Source organism: Miniopterus schreibersii, assembly GCF_964146895.1.
Source record: "Miniopterus schreibersii genome assembly, chromosome: 4".
Taxonomy (NCBI): domain Eukaryota; kingdom Metazoa; phylum Chordata; class Mammalia; order Chiroptera; family Miniopteridae; genus Miniopterus; species Miniopterus schreibersii.
The window spans coordinates 37576127-37599097 of NC_138105.1; the positions used below are offsets into that span (position 1 = coordinate 37576127).

General features: G+C 37.1%; 1 protein-coding gene and 1 pseudogene across 2 annotated transcripts in view; both read right to left on the minus strand.

Moving 5' to 3' along the window:
- SLC7A11 (solute carrier family 7 member 11) overlaps positions 1 to 5652 on the minus strand; it is a 69922-nt gene extending 64270 nt beyond the window's left edge. Inside the window, exon 1 of the mRNA XM_081133996.1 lies at positions 5093 to 5652. Coding sequence (XP_080990122.1) covers positions 5093 to 5369 — 277 coding nt within the window. The 5' untranslated portion in view covers positions 5370 to 5652. The remainder of the gene's footprint in view (positions 1 to 5092) is intronic.
- Positions 5653 to 12056: 6404 nt separating this feature from the next.
- LOC308556231 (E3 ubiquitin-protein ligase makorin-1 pseudogene) lies at positions 12057 to 13432 on the minus strand (annotated as a pseudogene). Its single transcript has one exon. The product of its transcript is annotated as an E3 ubiquitin-protein ligase makorin-1 pseudogene (transcript).
- Positions 13433 to 22971: the final 9539 nt, after the last annotated feature.

Consider the following 22971-nt stretch of genomic DNA (forward strand, 5'->3'; position numbering starts at 1 on the left):
CTCAAACCTGGGAACAACGGAAAAAGAGGAGATAGATGCCAATATACTAACCTATTTTTAGAGCATAACTTCACACTAAGATAAGAAACTATCCCAAACTGACTTCATTATATTGAAAATCGTTTTAGCAAATATTTCTGTGTTACATCAAAATAAAGATTTTTCTGGCACTGGCCAGGTAGTTCTGTTGGTTAGAGTGTCGTCCGGATACAACAAGGTTGTGAGTTTGATCCCAGGTCAGGGCACACACAAGAATGAACCAACGAATGCATAAATAAATGAAACAAGAAGCCCTAGCAGTTTTGCTCAGTGGTTAGAGCGTTGGCCCTCAGACTGAAGGGTCCCAGGTTTGACTCTGGCCAAGGGCACCTACCTCAGTTGCAGGCTGGATCCTGGGTCCCAGTCAGGGCACGTGTGGGGGGCAACCAATCGACGTGTCTCTCTCACATTGATGTTTCTCTCTCTCTCTCTCTCTCTCTCTCACCTACTTTCTCTCTCTCTTCCACTCTCTTTGAAAAGCAATGGAAAAAATATCCTTGGGTGAAGATTAAAAAAATAAAAAATAAAAAATAAATGGAACAACAAATCAATCTCTCTCATCAATAAATAATAAAAAAAATAAGGCTTATCTGTTTTTCAGAAAAGTATGAACTCTAGGTCTTGAAAAGCTTCACTTTTTTTTGTAGGATATGTTTTATATGCAACAAAATGAATTTTAACTCAGATATTCTATTTCTGGAAAACATTTTCTTTGATGTTTTTAAAGTATATACTTCTGGGTGGTTGAAATAACATACTTTTAAAAAAATGATGCTATAAGTTACATTTATTACATTAGGTAAAATTCATTTTAGACCAAATTTTAACATTTAGCAACACAATTCACATGGACTTGAGTAAGTTATGTAACCTTCTAAAACTTCAGTTTCATTTGCTGTATATCAGTGTGATAACGGTGCCAAGGACAGTACTGGGTCTGACACTTGGAATGAGTACCTCATGAAATACAGCTATACCCATTAATTTGAACAATTACATATCAAGAAAATAGAAAATATATCTTGATATTATGTGAAAAGTTCTACCATACTGCTAAGTATTCAAATGTAACAAATAATTTTTGCTTGAGCTACTTCAGAGACTAAAAGTGTGGGAAATTATCACTAGTCAGCAAGACATCAGATAGAATTATCCAACATGAATAGAATTTGGATACTCAGTGAAATCTTGGAATCACTTATCCTATTCCTGAACCTAGCATTTTATCAGTCACCCAGGAAGAATTTTTTATTTAAATACAAACAAACAAAAAACAGATTCTAGGGCCATACCCCAGACCCACACTCTAACCAAGAGAGGCTAGACTCTCCAAAAGAGGGATCCAAGATAAGCTATTACTTTAAAATTTGCCCAGATGATTCTAGAGTAACTAGTTTGGAGATTGATAGTCGGGGATCACTGAGATAGTTTGCCTATTTATAATTAATTATAATTATCTACAATCCACTTTCTGCTGGAAACCAGTCGCCATCTTGGTAGTCTGAACAGAAAAGCATCCAAAATAAAAAGTTATTGGCTTGAGTCTTAAGTACCTCAGAATTTGTTGCCAGAGAATCAGTACCTAGACCTGTGCATGCTTTCCAGAAACTCCAGGATGGTTACCCTAGGTTTAAATTGAGTTCTGGAGGAATGAGATTTTCATTTAAAATTCTCAAGCTCATGAAAAAAGTTCAACACAGGATATAAAAATCCATGCATTTACCCTGGCTTTAAAAAATAATTGTAAACCAAATATATAGATTCTCTACTTTTAGTTCCAGAGTTTTAGAGTTTTAAAAGAAAGGATTTCTTACATTTTGCTTTGCTTCCTGTTAGGAAGGCCCTCCTGTCAAAAAGATTCCAGTAACTTAAGTGACACATGTAAATATGTAAATACCAATAAGTAGATTTCATACAGGGGCACACTCCCTGCAATTAATAATCAAAGACTGAAGGATCTCAGAGGGAAGGAGGGGGTGGGGAAGCAGGTGGGAAGAGATTAATCAAAGAACTTCTATGCTTATGTGCATAACCTATGGACATTGGTATGGGGAAGGCCGGGGGCTGGGGTGGATGCAGGGTGGAGGGGATCAATAGCGGAAAAAGAGGGACATCTGTAATACTTTCAACAATAAAGATAAATTAAAAAAATAATAGTAATCAAAGAATACCATCTCAGGTGTAACTTTAGTTAGTTCCATATGTTACCCAGGAGATGATAAGACCTCGGCCCTTGTTTTCTTGAGGGAAAAATTTCAATCAAGAGACAAAGTGTAGAAAAGAAAGCAAGAATTTATTGACCTCAGCAAAAATATATTTAGGACAATGAAACAAGGAAGGGCACAGAAGTAACAGGAGAGCCTAGGCTGGGCTGCTTTGGCTCATGGGAAGTCAGAGAAAAGGGGAAAAGGGGGCCTTGGAGACAGATTCAGTGGGTTAGCCCATTGCTCCTCTGGTTACAAGTCTCATGGGGTCCTTAGAGGTTAGGGGACATGTGCCTCTAGGGGAAGAAGAATGGGACGGGAATGGCATGGGCATGCTCCCTGGAGGGAGAGCCCCTGGGACTGAGCTGCCTCTGCCCATTGCTCCCCTGATTGCACGTCTCGTGGGCTCCCTTAGAGCTGTGATTCTGTGTAAAAATGGAATCACATAGTTGGAGCTGCAGGCGTGGTAGGCAGTTAGACAGATATGAGGAGAGAAAGAACGATGGGCTAGGTACTGAAGGTCATTGGGGTGGAAAGCCCCAGATGGCTAGCAAAAGGCAATTGTAGAGTGGGACCTCACCCCCAGGGTGGCCTTTCCTCCCCTAACACATTGCTGGTCATATGGGCCCCCTGGCCTTTCTTCCCTAGACATAACATCTAGGACTCAGTTGTATTTCAGCTCTAGGCCCAGAAAAGCAACAACACCAGCCACAGCTGACCTCAGGACCAGTTGCTTTGGATAATGACCCCTGCCAAGGCAGTGGAGACCACAACCCTGAAAGGTCACACCTGGATGAGACCTTCCCCTGGGACCTCCTAAAACCTCCACCCTTAGAACCATTAGGTTTGTGTGGTGGGCACACAGAGCAATATACAGATCTTGTAACATAGAAAACCACACCTGGAACCTATAAGTTCATATTAATGATTGTCACCCCAATAAATTTAATAAAGTGTTAAAACAAACAAACAAACAAACAAGCAAACAAATAAAAACAACCAGGAGGACAGAGGACCCAGTATACTCCCTCCTAGGAGCATGCTGGAGCATATCCCTCTCCCTTTCCCTTCCCTACTCCTGTGCAAGTTACCATTAGCTTCCTCTCTCCCAAGATCCAAGTGCCCTTCCTTTGCCTCTATAACTTGTTTCCTAAGCCCATTTCTTCTAGGAATTACTTTTTCTACCTTGGTGATTTACCAAATAAATGTCCTCTTATAGTTGGAGTCTTGGCTCTGAATTCTTTCCTAGCCAGAACCCAAGTACCAAGGATGCTGAACTCAGGTCAGGTCTAACCCCACGAGTCTAACACCTGGTGCTGTTCCCACTGCTTACAACACATGCATATAAGTATGTAAAGTCCAGGAAAGTGGTACAGTTTTTCTTATTAGACACAGATTTACTCCAAATAGACCCACCATTGTAGAAGATTACAGGCTGAAGGTGCGCAAAGTCATTTAAGATGATCAACAATTAAGTTTCTCTTTGGCTAGACATGTACATGCCAGACCATGTGAATACCACGACTCTTTTTAAAAATCTAAAAATTATTCCCCCATGGGTCTTCTTGAACAAAGACCCTGGTTTAACAGGTTTTCTTTAAAATACCTTCTTCCTTTTAAAAATAAATAAATAAAATGACATGTTACTAATAACAGAAATTTGAGTTCTCTAAATGAATGCTCAAACCAATGCATTAAAGCATCACAAGGCCTTAGGAATGAATAGACTAACGTGTATAGAACCAAGAGTTAGTACTTGGTCCTAGAGTTATAACAGAGTTAGTAGCTTTACAGAGTAGTGACTTTTGAAATCAAAACACAGTGTGCCAGAGAAAAGCAAATATATCTTAAACATTTATCCCATAGCAAAAATGAAATTTATTTTTGTGAACCATTCACCAGTTTTTGTCATCTTTACAACTAACTCATGTAGCTTTCTAGTAATTTGTTCACCTCATGAGGGGGCATTTATTGCCTCTTTACTATTAACTGTCACATCAACAGAAGAAATCTCGATCTTGAAGGAAAATTAATAATCATATTTCTTCTGGCAGTTCTGTTCAGTGAACAGGTGGACAAATGGGCTGTGTCTCCAGAGAACAAGCAGACTGTAAATGAGGAAAACAAATCTGGGCAAGCACAGCAAACTCACGCCCAATTCCAGTTTTAAAATTTATGTTGCACAAGTTCGTAGGTATTGGGGAGAGATGAAAGGTTAAAAAAATCTGAAGTATGCTCAGACCTTTGCCATACACCCACTCATGATAACAATTGCCGTCATACATCTTTCCACGTCCAGGACTTTTGATAGAATCCGAGGAACTGACAAGCACATGAAGTTAAAAAATGTAAAAGGAAAAGACTGCCACCTGCTTGTCTTGCCAATAAAAAAAAAAAAAAGTCAGTAAAACTTGTGCTGAACACTCAGTTCCAGGTCTAAATAGGCCACACCGGGTTTCACTTCCCAGGTGTTTCATTCAACGTGCCAGCTGCCAAGACGTCCCAAACACACATAACCAAGCACAACCGCCCTGGACAGAAAGCTTGCATGGATTCCACTGGGTCATCTAAGTTAGCCTTTGCTCTGGTCACCACAGGGAAAAGTCAGAAAATAGTCTGTCTTAGTTAGGCAAAGCTAGCACAGCCTGCAGGAATCGATCGGAAGGAATTCAGGATCCTGCCAACAGTGCACGCTGTGTTTGGGTAGTTCACATACCTAAACAAAAATCAGAAAACCTGATATATAGCCTTTGCCACTTCATTCACTGCTTAAACATTACCCTTTGCTTTCCCGGAGAGCGAACTGCCCAGCTCCACAGACACCCACCCCAAGAAGAAGCTGCACTCACCGAATAGCGACAGGACCCCGCAGACGGTCCAGACAATCAGAGACATGCCCACACTGCCCGTGTTCTGCAGCACGCCCTTGGGAGAGATGAAGATTCCCGATCCAATGATGGTGCCAATGATGATGGAGATGCCCCTCAGCAAAGTAATTTTCTTCTTCAGCATCACTGCCTCCTGCCCAGGGGGCTGCTTGCCACCCAGGGAAGGCAGCCTCTCCTCATCAGTGCCCGGCAGGTAACCTCCATTGGAGATGGTGGACACAACAGGCTTTCTGATCATTGCAGTGACACGCGGTGGGAAAAATGAAACAGACAAACAAAAAAACCCTGAAACTTTCAACTTTGGTGTCTGTTGGTGTGAGTAACCAATCCCTTCCTCTTTGCTCCCAGAGTGTCTCTCAGGGCCACTGTGTTCACAGTTCAAAAACTCAGAGGAGTCTTCTCCCCTTTAGCTGCCTCCTTACTCCTCCGGAGCACCTGTGGGTTCCTAGGGCTCCAGCTCTCACACCTCCGCGGACACCTCGGAGCAGTGGCTGCCGCGGCTGCCCTATCATTACAGACCAGCCCAGCTTCCTCAGGGCTGGTATTTAAGCTCCTGCCTGTCACACCAACTTAACTCCAGCTAAGTGATGATGCAAATCCTCCAGGTTTGCATCAGCCACAAGAGAAGCTCCAGCATGACTCAGCGCTTTTTTTTTTTTTTTTTTTTTTAAACAGTAGCAGCATGTTGCTCAACTGACCTAAGCGTCTCAGAGAACAAAGCAAAGCACACACTCAAAAGGTATCTTAACCAATCCACAAGGAGTAAATGCAGAACAGACTTTCCCAGGGATTTAAAGCAACTCCTAGTGAGGGACAAAAGCTCTTGACCCAAGAAAGAAAGTAAAATGAAACAGGAAATGATCACAGCATTGTAGAGTTCCTTTTTTCCTTTTACACTGAACTGTTTTGATAATAAAATGTAACCCAGAACTGCACTGTTTATGAAACAAAATTTAGATTTTGTAATCTATTTCCTGCTTATTTCATTTTTTATTTGGGATGGGGGGGTGTTACCTAGCAACACAATCAAATCTAATATTTACAAAGTTAGAATGATTCTGTATAGCTGCTGTCATGTACATAACAATTGTGAGCCTTACTCAACATTAAAAGATAACAATTCTTTCTTACTGTCAATAAAAAACCAGTACTTAAAATCACCGCGTGTGACAAGTTTTAAAATCACAATGATTCTAGAAAATTGTCATTTTCTGACTCTCATTAGCCCTAGGTAATCTCCTAAACTAAATAAAAGATATATATTCTTTATTTGCATATTGATCCATTGAATTACTAAAAAAACTAATTTAAAAACGGAACGATAATCACAATAACATAAAAACATGCATATAGCAAAAGCTTGAAAGGGAATATACAGAATAATAGTTTGGGAGGTAATGATATCATGTATTATTTTTTTCTAAATTGTATGAACTACTGTTATATTATGATTATAAATTTAAAATGAATTAAAACATAAGCTAAGATTAAATTGTTTACTATGGTTATAGAATAGTAAGAAGCTAGGAAAATTCCAGGACAAGTGGAATGGGGAAAATGAGACAGATAGTTAAAGAGCAGTTTGTGGCCACCTAGTAAATCCTATCTTCCCTACACCAAGGACACTTAAGAGTAAATGGTTTGTACTTCTCCCCAACCAGAGGGGAAATAGCTTAAATCACCCTACTCAAGGAGACAGATAACAGAAATCCAATTAAGTACCATTTGCCAACCCCACCCAAGGACGGACAAATTAAGAGAATAAATCTCATTTTGGTTCATCAGCATAAAGCTGATAAATATTCTATTGATCCGCCCCTAAGAGCTCCCCTAAATGCCCAGCTTTTTTTTATTTATTTATTTATTTATTTATTTATTTATTTATTTATTTATTTATTTATTACTTTTATTTTTTTAATCCTCACCAAAGGATATTTTTTACATTGCTTTTTGGAGAGAGTGGAAAGGAGGGAGGGAGGACAAGAGAAAGAGAAACATTGCATGGGCCAGGGATCCAGCCTGAAACCAAGATATGTACTCTTGACCGGAATTGAACCCGGGAACTTTCAGTCCATGGACCGATCGATGCTCTAACCACTGAGCCAAACCAGCTAGGGCTCGCCCAGCCTTTAAAACCTCTGAAAATGAAGGTCCCAGGGCGATCTCCCTCCAGGGGGCACGCCCAGGCCATTCCCTTCCCCCTCGCCTTCCCCCACAGGCAAGTGTCCCCTAACCTCTAAGGGACCCCATGAGACTTGCAACCAGGGGAGCAATGGGCAGTGGCAGCTCCTCTGGGGCTAACCCCCTGAACCTCTCTTCAAGGCCCCTTTTCCCCTTTTCTCTGACTTCCCAGTGAGCCAAAGCAGCCCAGCCTGGGCTCTCCTGTTGTTTCTATGCCCTTCCTTGTTTCACTGTCCTCAGTATATTTTTGCTGCAGTCAATAAATTCTTGCTTTCTTTTCTACGCTTTGTCTCTTGATTTTAATCTGTCCCTCAAGAAGACAAGAGCCGAGGTTTCATCGTCTCACCAGTAACACTTTGAAACTGTAAGAAACGCAAAACATTTTTAAACCCTACTAACTTTCTTAATCAGGCCCATAAAACAAATACCAAAAAAAAAAAAATTCCAGATATTACATTTGGCTGTGGTTTAGATGGTTTGGGATTCCGTGAAAATTGCGCGTTAACATCGCCCTGAAGCTACATTTACGCACACCGTTAAATATGCTTCTGAATGTCTGAACAAAAACATCAACAGTGGGGGTGGGGAGAGAGGTTCAAGAAAGAAACATCCACCAGCAGAGAGCATGGAGAAGGTAAGCACTGTGTTATGTTGGCACCTGAGAAAATTATACCATATCAATACTCTACTGTCCAAATAATTGAGGCTGTATCATTTTCTTTTTATATTGTCTATCTAACCATACATAATTTGCTTTGGGTAGACCAAATGAGGGTTTTTCTACAACCAAAATAAACACTTTTACCCAGATGTTATGTTTTTTAAAGAACAAAAATGGGTAATTTTTCTCATTCAATCTTATTGGAAGTTCCTAAAAAAGAAAACGAAAGGAAGATCCTTCTGTTTTTCCTCTGGGTCCTTTCACTCACACTATTCTCCTGATGAGTGAACATAATGGAGAGAGGAGAGCCCTTTGTTTCCCCAAAGGGAGAACACATTAGTTCTGAAGAAATATGAGTTAAAAGTAGAACATTCAGCATCCCAGGGAACAATGTTCCCTCGCTAACTAGCACAGAGCGCATTGTAATTTTACATTTTGTGCTAAATGACTGAACTAATAAATTGAGACCAAGACCTCACTCAGAGAGGAAGCTAGATAAATTCTAAAGGGGGGGGGGGGATTCTTTTAGTATCAAGTAACATTCTCCTCCTTTGCACTATTTTTTAAAAATTAATGAAGAAAATCACTAAAGTTAGACCAATGGCCAAAAGGATTGTACTATGGGATAAGACACATAGTTACCAAAGACACGACTATACCTATTCTAATCACCTAGATATGGGCAGAAAATGCAGGTTACAAAGAAAATGCTGAGTTATTTTCAGTGTTAATAAACCCTAATAGTCAACAGTTTTAAACATATAAACAAAGGATTTGGATGGTCTTCAAATATATGTGTACCATAAAAATGAGTTCCAAGCAAATGCATTTATATTCCTCCTCCTGCTTTAGGCCTTATGTTATTTTTATTTATTTATTTATTTATTTTTTTATTGATTTCAGAGAGAGGAAAAGAGAGGGAGAGAGAGATAGAAACATGAATGATGAGAGAGAGTCACTGATTGGCTGCACAGCCCCTGCTGGGGATCGAGGAGCCTGCAACCCGGGCATGTGCCCTGATCTGGAATTGAACCTTGATCTCCTGTATCACAGGTGGATGCTCAACCTCTGAGCCTTGCCAGCCAGGCTAGGCCTTGTTTTAAACACTCCTGTCAAATTAGGAGACTAGAGCTGTTATTTACAAATATTTACTGAGTGCTTACTGTGCACAAGGTATAGCTCCAGTCCTCTAAATACATCTCATGGAAGAAATAGACATGATATATTATGGATAGCTTCTCCTTTGTGTTATTTCTGTCCCATGATTATAAATATGGACATATAATGACCTGACGAAAAATAATCATCTCCCCGGCAACAGGGTATGGGAATGTGACCTGAGCTGGGATATTTCTAAACAGAATTAGATTTATCTTTTCTCATCTGTTGGAAGTTGTGGAGATATGACTCTAGAACAACCGGGGGCCTTGTTCCCTGTCATGTAGAAAAAGTGCCCATGAAATAGAGACTCTACAGAGATGAGAGACTTAGAATATGCCAGCTTCATCAAGCCCTGTTTTAGTGCCGAAGGGACCCTGATTGGCTGTGGATCCTGAAGATCTTCCTTTATTTCTATAAGCTGCCTTGCTTCCTTGCTAGGTATGCCACCTCATGCCACACACACAGAACAGTTGCACATGGATAGCGGAGTTCGATTTAAGTGGAATGTCATTTAAAGCTCTAAACTGGGTTGATATGATTGATATGATACATGACAGCCGTTGGACACATGTAGTTACCGGCACTTGAAATGTGGCTAGTTCAAGTTGGGATGTGCTGTAAGTATAAAATATCCACTGAAATTTGAAATCTTATTTTTAAAGGAGGAAGAAAAAAATACCTCCTTAATAATTTTATTACTTATATTCATTCCACCAGTTTTGTTCTGTTTTTTTTTAATGTGGCTACTTAAAAATTAAAATTATATACGTGGTTCAAATTTGTGGCTCACACTATGTTTCTATGGACAGTGCTGATCTAGAAGAAAACGGAGTATAGTCCTTAAGTTGGTATAAGCAGGGATTTCTTAAAAGGGACATACAAATTACTAACCACGATACATTAGAATATATTATAATTGAGAATTTCAGGCCCTGGCCAGTGTGGTTCAGTTGGTTAAGCATTGTCCCACGCACTGAAAGGTCACCAGTTCAGTTCCTGGTTAGTATAGGAAGTAACAGATGGATGTTCCTCTCTTACATCAATGTTTCTCTCTCTCTCAAATCAATAAAAAACATATTAAACAAGAAAAAAAGAATTTTGGTTCATCAAAAGACATGATTTAGAGACTATCAAAGTGAACCAGGAAATGGGAGAAGATGTTTGCAACTGGAAAAAATCTCATATCTAAAGTAAATAAATTCCTACAAATCAAGAGGAAAAAGCACAATAGAAAATGGGCAATAAATTTTAACAGGCACTTGATAAAATGGCCGATACATTTGTAAAAAACTGCTCAACTGTATTAGTCATGAGGGCAATTAACACTAAAACCACATGGAATATTAATTACTGACATTATAGTGGCTCACTTGAGAAAGACTGACAATACCAGGAGTGGTAAAAATGTAGTGCAACTAGAACTCCTATATTCTGCTGCTAGGAGGGTTAGTTGTTGCATCTTTTTTGTTTTTGTTTTTCTATTGTTTTATTTGGGAAAAGTACTTCTTACAAAAGGGCAGCTGTAAAATAGACCCCATAACAACGACTTGTTTTTTTCTTAAAGTGAAAGAATGGGTGGGATCCAAGGAATCAAAGCAGTGGATGGGACAACTCAGAAGCATCTCCAAGTTATTTTTAGGAAACAGCAACAAAACACAGGCTAAATTTTCCAATCAAGGAATTCTTCTAACGATTTAGATTGTCTTGTGTATTACCAGCCTCTCCCCCCCCTTTAGCGGGAAAGCATAACTTATTATTGAAAACCAATGACTCCATTATAAGAAACACCTTAGAACATAGTTTTGAATCACATCTGTCTATCTGCAAAGCACAGGGATGGAATGAGGCAAATACTCACAAAAACAAACACAAAAACCCCACCACAAAACCCCTCAAATGAGAACAAAGGTTTGCCAAAAGGTGCCTGAACTGGAGGGCCGGGGGGGTAAGAGATCATTAAGCATTAAATACAATTGTGTATCCAAGACCCAGTTTGTGTTAATATATGGGATAACCAGATCGATTTAACCTCGATGGCTAAGTCTACTTATTTATATAGGCAGACAAAGCTAGCACTGCTCTAGTAACAGCTACCAAATACTGCTTTGTGCTGTGAGATCTATTTGCCACACTAGGCTGAAACCACTTAGCCAAGGTCTTCCACTAAGGCTAAGAACACTGCATCTGTGCAGGGATGAGAAGCTTGCCCCACACTCACACATGCCAGGTCTATCAGCTCTTGGGAGTCAACCTCAATTCTGCATTTCTTTTATGCCAGTATATCTTTTATACGTGTTCTTTCAGGATTTTCCTATCATACTAAACACAGTAAAAATCTCAACACATTCGCACCTGGTTATGATTACCCAGTAGTTTATTACCTGTGTGCAGTTGAACGAGACCAAAACCACAGAACAAGTGCACGTGTGGGTACTGCAGGGCAGGGAACAGATACGAAAACACAGATGTGCAGATTTCACCAGGAGCCTCAAGTATCCACCTCTGAGTCTATAGCACAAGGCTGCTTGCCACAGTTCAGATCCTTCACCCATCATCCCTATTTTTGAACCCCAAAGCAGGGCCAGGGCTGTTACGTTTGAACTGAGGTCCTCAGAATGCATGCGGCAAGTCCGCAGACAGCCCCCTCCAACTGTGAATCGGGTTGAGACTAGATGATGCAATAAACTTGCACAACTGTCTGACAGTTAACTTCGTGTTACAAAAAACTAACTTTAACCAAAGAAAACAACATACTCCTTGGGAAAAGGTGAGGGAGTGAGAAGATAGGCCCTAGGTAGAAGTATTCCAACAGCACCTGGAGTTGCTAGGCCTGCCCAGGAGAGACATGGCCACCGCCACACCACTGCAGGGGACAGCGCCTGTCTGGGCTCAGCAGACCAGTTCACATGCCAAGCAAGGCTGTTATAGATGCAAGTCATAAAAGTCTTCCAGCTCATCGTGAAACAAGTTCCATTCATCTTCAGTGTCTGTCAGCTTGTCGTCCCCACATGCAGCCAAAAGCAGAAGCAACATCTCGCCCAGCTCAAAGGTGACAACCTCTTCATCATTGTCAAGGGCTTGCTGTTCTCTGCCTCCTCAATGAGCTCGCAGAGTGGTTCCTTCGTTGGGTCCGGTACCTGCTTGCTGTTCCCACTTTCTGTCTCCATGGCTCCTCTCTAGGGCCATCAGGGTAGGCGTGCTTGTAAAAACAGGTCCCTCCAAATGGGCAGCACCCACATCCTTCATCAAAATACCCACAGGCCTTGTTGCTCACGCCCTCCTTGTATTTCTGAATGAGTTTCTGCCTCTCTCTGTCTCCTCCACCCAGTACTCACTTGGAAGAACAAAGTTAGCTGCGGTCGGGCATTCTGGGCAGGACCTTATGATCTTGCTCTCGAACAGCTTAGCACTCCCCCACTTGCGCATGCCCTTGAGACCACTTACGAATACACTTGAGACAGCAGGTGTGGTTGCAGCTGGAGAGGATCCCGGAGCGGCGCTCACTGGGGCTGGCTTTCTCGTAGGCCACCTCCACGCAGATCCCGCACACTTTGTCCTTAGTGCACCGGACAGCAGATGAGAGCTTCATGTCCTTCTCATGGGCCTCAGTGCAAGATTTTATGTGCTTTGATCTCTGGGCAGCGTCCACTGGGTGGAGGACCTGCAGCCCACGCAGGTCACAGGAGTTTCCGTGGGGACACACGCAGTTCTCCCCATAGCAGCACTCTCCAACCTCAGCTTAGGGGCAGAGCTGCTTCTTTTTCTCCACTGCCGTGGGCTCCTTCTCTGATTCTTCCTTGGTCACTGAGCCCTGCAGGGGTGCTTCAGTGCAAGAAGGGGCAGGTGGGCCACAGCAGGGCTGCCCAGGAACGAACTCAATGGCATTCATTCACCCAGTCTTCTGCACCTGCTCCTACAGTTGCAAAGTTTGAATTTCTTGCCTCAGCCTCACCTGACTTCATTTCAACAATTGATCCAACTACTGATGAGAGACCTGAGGAAGCAGTAAAGGATGACTTTGCTGTTAGATCTACAGCTTCTTCCAGCTTCAATGGTTCGCTATGTTCATATCTGCAGTGGTCTCCATAAATACAGTACCCTCACTGAAAATACTTGCATGCTACATCGTATGTACTGCTAGAGAGGCCATGCAGTTAGTGACAGTTACCTCCTTCCTTACAAACCTCACGTATGAAATACGTACAAGGCTGGTGCTGGAAGGAGGCAAGATGACGTGGGTATCTTCCGTGCCACGTGGAAGGCGCTAAAGCATTGCAGGGTAGGACCCGTTGTTGCATCTTTATGCAAAGTTGTTGGGTAGTAACTACTAAGTTAAACATACACATAGCCTAGGAATATGTCCCATAAAAATGCAGGCCATCCATGATCCAAAAGGCATGGATGAGAATATTCATATTGGACATTATTTATAGTAGCCAATACTGAAAATAATGCAAATGTCCATAAACAGTAGAATGAATACATGTTCCATTATATTTATTCAATGAAATACTACAAAACAATAAAAAAGGATGACCAATGACTGTATACAGTAATATGGACAACCGTCACACAAAGTTAGAAGACAGATACAAAAATATACGTACTGTATGATTCAATTTACATAAAGTTTAAAAACAAGTGAAACAACTCTATGGTGTGAGAACTCCGATCCTTATGTTTGGGGCTAAATGGATTATAATGATTGACAGAGGCACAAAGACAGTTCTAGGGTCCTATTAATGTACTATTTTACAACCTGGGTAGTAAGTAGCTGAGGGTTTTAACTTTATGATACTTCAATGGGCTGTGCATTTATATTTTTGTACTTTTTTGTATTTATGTAAAATTCAATTTTTTAAAAAACAAGAGTTTTAGTTGAAAAGTTATGATATACGCTCAAAAATACATGAAGCAGACAGATAAGCAAAACTATAGAAAATTTGATGAGTATGATTAATAAACATAGGATAATAGTTCTATAGAGAACTTTCTACCCACCAAATAAAAAATGCAGATTAATTTAGAGCATATATAAAGCATTAACAAAAATGCTATGTCTAAGATACAAGAGGAATTTGGAAAAGGTACAAAGAATTAACATGCAAACTATATGCTCTTAACATAATGCAATCCAATTAGAAATTAATAATAATTATAGAGCTAAAAAATAAATCTTGTATGTATGAAAATTTAAAAACATACCATCAATTTATCTTTTGATAAATATTCACAAAATACTTAAAATTGAATAATGAAAAGTGTGTTCTAATTTGTGTGACTCTTTAAAAAATTACTTACAGGAAAATTTAAAGTTATAAGTTACATTAATCAAAATATAAAAAAGACTTAGAGCAAATAAGCTAAATAGTCAACACAAAATTTGGGAGAAAGAGGCTATATTCAAAGAAGAAAAACAATAATTCTAAGAGTGAATAAAGAACAAAAAAATGATAGAAAATATTCTTGATAGCAAGTTTTAATTATTTTAAAGACTAATAATATAAATAAAAGTCTGACAAAAATGAACAAGAAAAAAATTAGGAAATTAAATGTGAAATGAAAAAGATAAACTATCTTACACACCTGGAATTTAAATAACAAAGGAATGTAATGAACAGGTATGTGCCAGTAATATGAAAACCTAGAGTAAATGGACACATTTCTGGAAAACAAATACTGAAATGGCACTAGAAGAAATAGAAAAACTGAATAAACAGAAAAATTGAAAAATTAAATAACCATTTAAAAGTGGCAAACAAGGATATATTTGACTAAAAAAAATAGCAAACCAAAACTATTCATCATTTGTTTTACAGGTAAAGCCTACCAAATTTTCATGAAATAAATAATCTTTCTTAGAGAAGTTATTTAAAAGAATAAAAAAAAAAGAGGAAAAATATTTAACTCATTTTTTTAAATCTAGTGCAGGAGTTGGCAAACTTTTTGTGTAAAAGGCCAGGTAGTAAATATTTTAAGTTTCATGACCACACATGGCCTCTGTCTAATGTTGTGGTTGCGTGCGTGTGTGCGTGTTTATAACCCTTTAAAAATGTAAAAGTTGTTCTTAGCTCCTGGGGAACTTGCCAACTCTTGCTCTGATAATATCTTGATTGCAAATAGGATAAGACAATCAGAGTTATTACAATGACTTATGACAAAGGTTTTGTAAATAAATTTTTATTAAAACCCCAATTGTTTATATATTGCCTTTGGCTGCTTTCAAACTACAACAATAGAGGTGAGTAGCTGCTACACACACAGAATGGTCCACAAAGTGGAAGATGTTTACCATCTGGCTCTTTACAGAAAAAGTTTGCTGACCCTGGCTTAAAAGGACATGCAGGAACTGACAATCCATTTCTTCCTTGGTTTCTCTCTTACTACTAGCTTCTCTTGCTCATTCAGAGCTTGTTATTCCTACAAGATAGCTATGCTCCAGCCTTATGGGCATTTGAAATTGCTATTCCCTCTGCCTGCAATTCTCTTCCCATAATATCTAGACATTTCAATCTCTTACCTCCTGTACTACCTTTTATTACAATAATCATTATACTGCAGAGTTAGTTTCTATTACTTTTCTCTGTCTCTCATTAGATTGTAAGCTACTTGATCTTGGAGTAATTTTTTATTTCTGTATCTCAAAATGCCTAACCCATTGTTTGTTACCAAGTAGTAAGTACTGGATATACATTTGATAGTTATTACTTCCCAGAAACATAAACAATATTATTATAGAGTTAATTTTTTTTTATTCTAATTCAAATAAACCAATGGTTTATCATTTATTTATTTATTTATTTATTTATTTATTTATTTATTTATTTATTTATTTTCTTTATTGTTGAAAGTATTACAAATGTATCCCTTTTTCCCCCATTGATCCCCTCTACCTCTCATCCCCCCCACCCCCCAGGACTTCACCACACTATTGTCTGTGTCCATGGGTTATGCATATATGCATATAAGTTCTTAAGTTAATCTCTCCACACACCCAAATCCCCACCTTCCCTCTGAGATTTGTCAGTCTATTCCCTGCTTCTATGTCTCTGGCTCTGGTTCTTCAGTTATTTAATTCATTAGATTCCACATATGAGTGAGATCATGTGATACTTGTCTTTCTCTGACTGCCTTATTTCACTTAGCATAATACTCTCCAGTTCCCAAGCTGTCCCAAGGGTAAGATATCCTTCTTTTTCACAGCTGCATAGTATTCCAGAGAGCTCTATCGGGAGAGTAAAGGGGGTGGGTTAGGGAAAGAGAGGAGTAGCAAAAGAGCTGAATCATCATATTTCACAGTAGAAAGTTGATATATAACATATAAAATATAACTATAAGATAACAGGATAGACATATTATTTAAAGATTTGGAAGCCAAAGAGCTTGCACAAGGCAGTGCACCCCTTTCCCACTGTTTTATCCCAGTTCACCTCAGGTGAAAGTCTTAGTAATTGCAATACAACAGCCTGACAGGAGCTATCAATACTCTATTTGCCACTAGTGATGGAGTCTTCACTGTCACTTGACAAGTGAGTGGATAAACTACAGGTAACCTTTTTTAAAGTTCGAATTCTACACTGTAGTACTTTCAGTATCAATTGTCTTAGTTTTCAGATTCCCTAGAAAAAGAACATGAATTGAGAAATCATACACAAGTGAGCTGCTAAAGCAATGCTTTTATGAATACTGGTAAGGGATTTTTATGTATACAGAAAGTGGAGCAGGGTTGAGAAAGAAGACAAGCAAAGCTACAGTTTCAGATAAAGTCCCAGTTGATCCTGCAGGAAGAACTCTTGACAGTAAATTATACCCTAGAGGTCTTCTCGACTCAAGTCATGGGTGTTGGTCTTTCATGTTATCAGATCAGTGGGTCATAGAATAACACCTGAGGGCAAAAAATGAGAAAACTCAGGTTCAGAGGAAATGTGATGACCCTAAGGAGTAAGAAAAGGGGTAGGGGGAAGGTAGGAAGGGATATTTGAAAACAAGGACATTTATTTTTTATTAATATTGTCACCACCTTAAGTGATCAAAATAAATAACACCAATAGTGCCTATTGATATAACCAATATTGGTAACCCACTATTACCTATGTAGAATTCTTGCTGAAAATGCTTCACCTGAATCCAGCGATGAGGTAACAATCATAAAAATCCATAACAGGAGAAAATCTACTCAACAACCAGTCTAGAATTAAAAAAAAAAAAAATCAATATAATTTTTTAAAAAAGGGGGAGGAGAGGAAAAGGGGGAGTGTTCTATATTAGAAGAAACTAAAAAGGATATAAAAGATATATCTGGGACAATTGAGGACATTTAAATGAGAATTGTATTTTGGATGATATGGATTTTTTATTAATTTTCTTAGGTGTGATAATAAAATTGTGATTGCATAGGAGAATATCTTTATTCTTCAGAGATGTATGTGAAATATATATGTCATAATGTAGGCAATTTATTTTTAAATGGTTCAGCAAAAACGTGTAAAAAGAGATAAGCCAAATGCAATAAAATATTAACATTGCGTCATAGTCTGTAAAAGCAAAAGTTTCAAAATTACATCAATGCCCATCAAAAAAGTGCAATGGTCAAATAAGTACCCAAATATACAATGGAATACTAACCAGCTATTTTTTAAAACTTCAAATTTCTTTTCTTTTCCTTTAAAAAATATTTTTATTGATTTCAGAGAGAGGGGAAGGGAGAGGGAGAGAGAGAGATAGAAGATCAATGATGAGAGAGAGTCATTGATCTGCTGCCTCCTGCACACCCCCTACTGGGGATCAAGCCCGAAACCCGAGCCTGTGTCCTGACTGAGAATTGAACCTTGATTGCCTGGATCACAGGTTGATGCTCAACCACTGGGCCACGCTAGCTGGGTCAAAACTTCAAATTTCTTAATGTTGTTATAGACTTCTATAACATTAATATAATAATAATATAATATAATATAATAATATAATATAATATAATATAATATAATATAATATAATATAATATAATATAATATAATTAATATAAATCACATTAAGTAACAAAGGAAGGACAATAATTGTGTGGGTATATATAAATGACTGCATAAAATTTCCAATTGGAAACTGAGCAGATAGGGTAAGAGTAGGAGAAACTTTTCACTTTTTTAAAACACTATTTGATATTTAACTACTGTGAATGAATATTTATTTTAACAAAAAAATTATAGCAAAGAATAATGGAGAAAGCTCCAAAGATTGCAGAAAAATAGGGGATAACAAGGTAATAATAGAAATTGATATAAATATAATAAAACAACAAAATAAATATGATTCAATGAAGATCTAACAAATTAAACATACTTTTGATGGGATGTATGTACCAAGGTAAAAAGAGAAAAGGCAGAAGTAAATCTTTGTAAAAGAAAAAGAAGGGTCATAACAACTAACAAAATACAAGTTTGTAAACTAATAAAGGGGTATAAACTCAAGCCAATTTACCTGAAAAATCAGATTAAATGGACAATTTTCTAGGAAAAAAACCCTATATTACCAAATGAGTCAAGGATAAGTAGAATTTTTGAATTATTTAATAGCTAGAAATGAATCAGAGGTTTAAAAAAATCATATATAAGAAATGAGCAAAAACATACAGGTAGTTTTACAGGAAAGATCCACATTCAAAAAACAAAATGTCTGTCTTAAGCAAACTGTTATCAAGAATAGTGAAAAAGAAAAGAACTCCCCTCTTTGTATTATGCTAGTATAATCTTGACATCAAAAGATAGAAAAAGACAATAAAAATAAGAAAAATAAGAGTCCAGTTTTATTCAAAACACAGATAAATGCATGCTAAAGTATTAACATAAATCCTAAAAATATTAACAAACTATATTCAACAATGTGTTTATTAATTCATAATAATCAAATCATGCAATCTCAGAAATACAAAGTGAATTTAATAATATAAAAATCAATTAATCTTTTAATTGTGTAATTGATGAATTAAAATTATAAATTTAATCTTTTATATGTAATATATTATTTTTGTATGTGCATATATAGTAAAATGTAGATATAATCTATTTACAATTTTATTAGAATTTTTAAAAAACAAAAGACAAGGAAAAGAAACAAAAAGTTAAGAATTATTTTAAAATATCTTTGTTATTTACAAAAGACATTATCTAAATAGAAAGTCTGAGATAAATTAAATAAATATATTTATTTATATATATATATAAATAAACATTAAAATAATAAGAATGTTCAATAAGGTTTCTGGATATAAAATCATTATACAAAATTATATTTCTAAACACAAAGGATAAATAATTATAAAATGTAATATTTTAAAAAGAATGATTAAAAATATCATTAATTAAAATTTGCTAAATTATGGGTCTGTGACAGAGGATTAAATAAGCTAAGAGAAATATATGAAACATTGTCTGATGCCTGCTAAACAACCAATAAAAGTGAAATGCCATGTTACTCCTTCTAAAAAAAGTACCATTAATATTTGAGACAAACGTGAAGGGTGCCTAAAAATATAATAAAAGTTTAGAAAATTGTAGTCTTTACTGAAAGACTTATAAGAAGATTGATAATACAGATACAGACATTTTTCTTGAAATCAGCACCTTAAAGATGGCAGTTCTCAATAAGCAAATTGATAAATTAAAAACTTTAATGGTTCATAAAACTTAACAAGCTCATTCTCAAATTCATATGTTATGGTGAAAAACTAAGAATATCAAGAACAAATAAGAAAAAAATGAATAAGAAGAGAATTCAACCAACTAGAAACCATGGCTTATGACAGATATATAGTAATCAAATTAGTGAAATATTGGTACACAGACAAATAAATAAACCAATGGAACAGAATATAGAGCTTATATAAAAGACTCAATTATATATGGAGCTACTGGTATATAATAGATAGCATTACAAAACACTGAAGATAGAATGGTCTCTTTTGATATATGGTGTAAAAAGTTATTCATGGAGAAAAAGTTGAAATTAGACCCCACCTCACACCATACACACATATAAAAAATTTTAGACAGATAAACTTCTAAATAATAAAAAGCAAATTTCAATTAACAATCAAGAATCTACAGAAGTAAATTTTAGATGATCAGATAATGCACAATTTCTCAAACAAAACATATATCTACATGGCTTGTTTCCTCACCTAATAAGTTCTCTGCTGTAATGTCACCTAATCATAATGGCCTTCTTCGACTACCAGATATAAAATACTAGCCCTCATAGTTTATGCTTGACATTCTCTACATTATTACCCTGTTTGATTTTCCATCACAGCAATTATTATCACTGCTGAGATGGGAGTAGGCATTTTGTCTATTGTTTTTACTTCTCTATCTCCAAGACCTAGTACCTAGCAGATACTAGTACCCAACATTCTACAAATGTTACTAGTACCTATCAGAAATGCAGTAACATTTGTTGAATATAAAAATTAAGAAAAATATTTACAAATTTACCACATTAAATTGAAATCCTTCTGTTCATTAAAAGTCACCATAACCATGGGAACAGGCTATATCTGAAAGATAATATTTACATTTCCCATAAGAGAAAGACTTAAAGTGCTGCATATATAAAGATATATATGCAAACCTATAAGAAAAAATAATTTAAGAAAGATAGGATTTAATCAGAATATTCAGAGAAAAGAAAACCTCATTGGCAGAAAACATGAAAATGTGTACCTCATCAAGGTATACAAACACTTTCTTGACAGATGGCAATAATAAAATCTGACTGAAAGATCAGCACCACTTGGGAAAATCAAATGAGGTTACCTACTTAAAGCACAGAGAAAAAAGCAAGTACATTCAAGATATACCACAGAGACCTCAGTTACATTCTTCAGCACAGATGGAGGTTCAAGTTCACCAGTTGCAGACCATAACACATGAATGAGATGACTGAGGTCCCCCTAGGTTTCTGTTAGCACGACATATGCTCTCCAGATCTAGTGTGACATAAAGAATTCTGAAGCAATTCTGCATGTAAGCTAATCTGGGTAAGTGCCAGGATCACCGCATCTGGGCCAAGTTTATCTATCAATCTCAGAAAGGTATGATCCACAATTTGATTACAAATTACCCTACATTATGCCTAGACATGAACAAACTTCTCATCCAGCCACCCCCAGGATAACACAGTCTCATCCAAAACAGAATCAAAAGGGGAAAAAAATATTTTTCTTAAATATATATGGAACAATTTCCACATTTGACCACACATTAGGCCATAAAACAAACCTTACAACTTTTCAAAGAAAAGGTATACAAATCATGTTCTCTGGCAACAATACAATTAACTTAGAATTTGGAAACAGAAAAATTAAAATCCCCATTAAAAACTCATTGGTCAAAAAATAAATAATAAATTTTTAAATTCTTACAGATAAAAATGAAAATACTATATCTAAATTTATGGAAAGGCAGTTAAGGCCTTGCTGAGAGGGGAATGGATAGCCTTAAATGATTATATTAGAAAAGATGAAAGAGTCCTAGCCAGTTTGGCTCAATGGTTAGAGCACTGGCCCACAGACCAAAGGGTCCTGGGTTTGAGTCTAGCCAAGGGCGCTTACCTCGGTTGCAGGCTTGATCCCTGGCCCCAGTTGGGGTGCATGAGGGAGACAACCAATCAACGTGTCTCTCTCACATCAATGTTTCTCTCTCTCTCTCTCTCTCTTTCCCTCTCCCTTCCGCTCTCTCTGAAAAGCAATGGAAAAAATATCCTCAGGTGAGGATTAAAAAAAAAGATGAATGAATAAAAAATAGAGTAAATGTCTAAAGTGGATAAAAAAGCGGTGGTACATATATACAATAGAATACTATTCAGCCATAAAAAAAGAATGAAATCTTACCATTTGCAACAACATAGATGGACCTACAGGGTATTATGCTAAGTGAAATAAGTGAGTCAGAGAAAGACAAATACCATATAATTTCACTTATATGTGGGATCTAAAGAATAATATAATTGAACAAGCAAAACAGAAACAGACTGATAGTTGCCAGAGGGGAGAGGGGTTGGGGGATTGGGTGGAAATGGTGAAGGGATTGAGAAGTACAGATTAGTAGTTAAAAAATAGTCATGGGGATGTAAAGTACAACGTAGGGAATACAGTCAATAACATCATAATAAGTATGTATGGTACCAAGTGGGTACTGGAAATATCCAGGGGAACACTTTGTAAAGTATATTATTATCTAACCACTATGCTGTACTAATACAAAATAATATTGAATGTAAACTGTAATTGAAAAATATAGAGTAAGTGTTCAATGTAAGAAATTAGAAACAAACAATAAACCCAAAGAAAATAAAGTCAAAGAGATCATTGAAAGAATTAAATAGAAGACAAGGATGAAATAAAGATGTTCAATAAACTCTAAGTCAGATCTTTCTTTGAAGGGTGACAGAACAAAAGCACACCTCTGCTAATATTGATGGATAAAAAGAGACAAAGTACACAAATAATATTATAAACGATAAAGGAGACATAATACTAATGATGCAAATGAAATTAAAAAGATAGTAAGTGAATATTATCAACTTATTAAAATTTAATCGAAAACCTAGGTGAAATGGACAAAGTCCTATAGGAAGTTAACCTAATAAAACTAACCTGTAAAGGAGATTAAAGATGGGTGTGGTCTGGGTGGAAGCTACACTGACACTCTTTCGGGACCAAACTGAAATTACTACTAAAATATAGAAAAACCACTCTGAATAATCAACTGCAACCGAACATGAGCTGGAGAGCACCCTCATAACCAAGGAGGAAAAGTGGAGACCCCATAGAGACTGGCAGGAA